The sequence below is a fragment of the Capsella rubella genome, unplaced genomic scaffold, assembly GCF_000375325.1.
Source record: "Capsella rubella cultivar Monte Gargano unplaced genomic scaffold, Caprub1_0 scaffold_8, whole genome shotgun sequence".
Lineage (NCBI taxonomy): Eukaryota > Viridiplantae > Streptophyta > Magnoliopsida > Brassicales > Brassicaceae > Capsella > Capsella rubella.
In genome coordinates this window covers 10,468,828-10,469,130 of record NW_006238916.1, presented here as the reverse complement: position 1 = coordinate 10,469,130, position 303 = coordinate 10,468,828, and the positions used below count along the sequence as shown (strand labels likewise).

At 39.3% G+C, this 303-nt stretch overlaps 1 protein-coding gene across 1 annotated transcript in view; it reads right to left on the bottom strand.

Moving 5' to 3' along the window:
* LOC111829036 overlaps positions 1-31 on the bottom strand; it is a 1,531-nt gene extending 1,500 nt beyond the window's left edge. The window contains exon 1 of the mRNA XM_023777667.1: positions 17-31. Coding sequence (XP_023633435.1) covers positions 17-31 — 15 coding nt within the window. The remainder of the gene's footprint in view (positions 1-16) is intronic.
* Between the last annotated feature and the right edge of the window lie 272 nt (positions 32-303).

Below are 303 nucleotides of genomic sequence, written 5' to 3'. Positions count from 1 at the left end.
CAACATCTTTGTATACCCAGACCTCACACATCTATGCTCATTGATATAAACCTTGATCTGCATCTTATGTTTGCTCCTTTCATATGAACAATACACTCTCCAAGGACATTTAAGCCCATCTTCATCAACATAGCAGCACTTTGCACCAACCCTTAGCGCTTGAGACCTATAGAGCTTAATATCATACCTTGTCTTCAAAGAGTACCTCAAAACTGTAAGCTTAAAGTCTTCAGGAGAATTGAAAGTCTTCTCCAAAGCTAGCAAACCATCTGGATCTTCAACATCTCTTGGAGCTACATATAC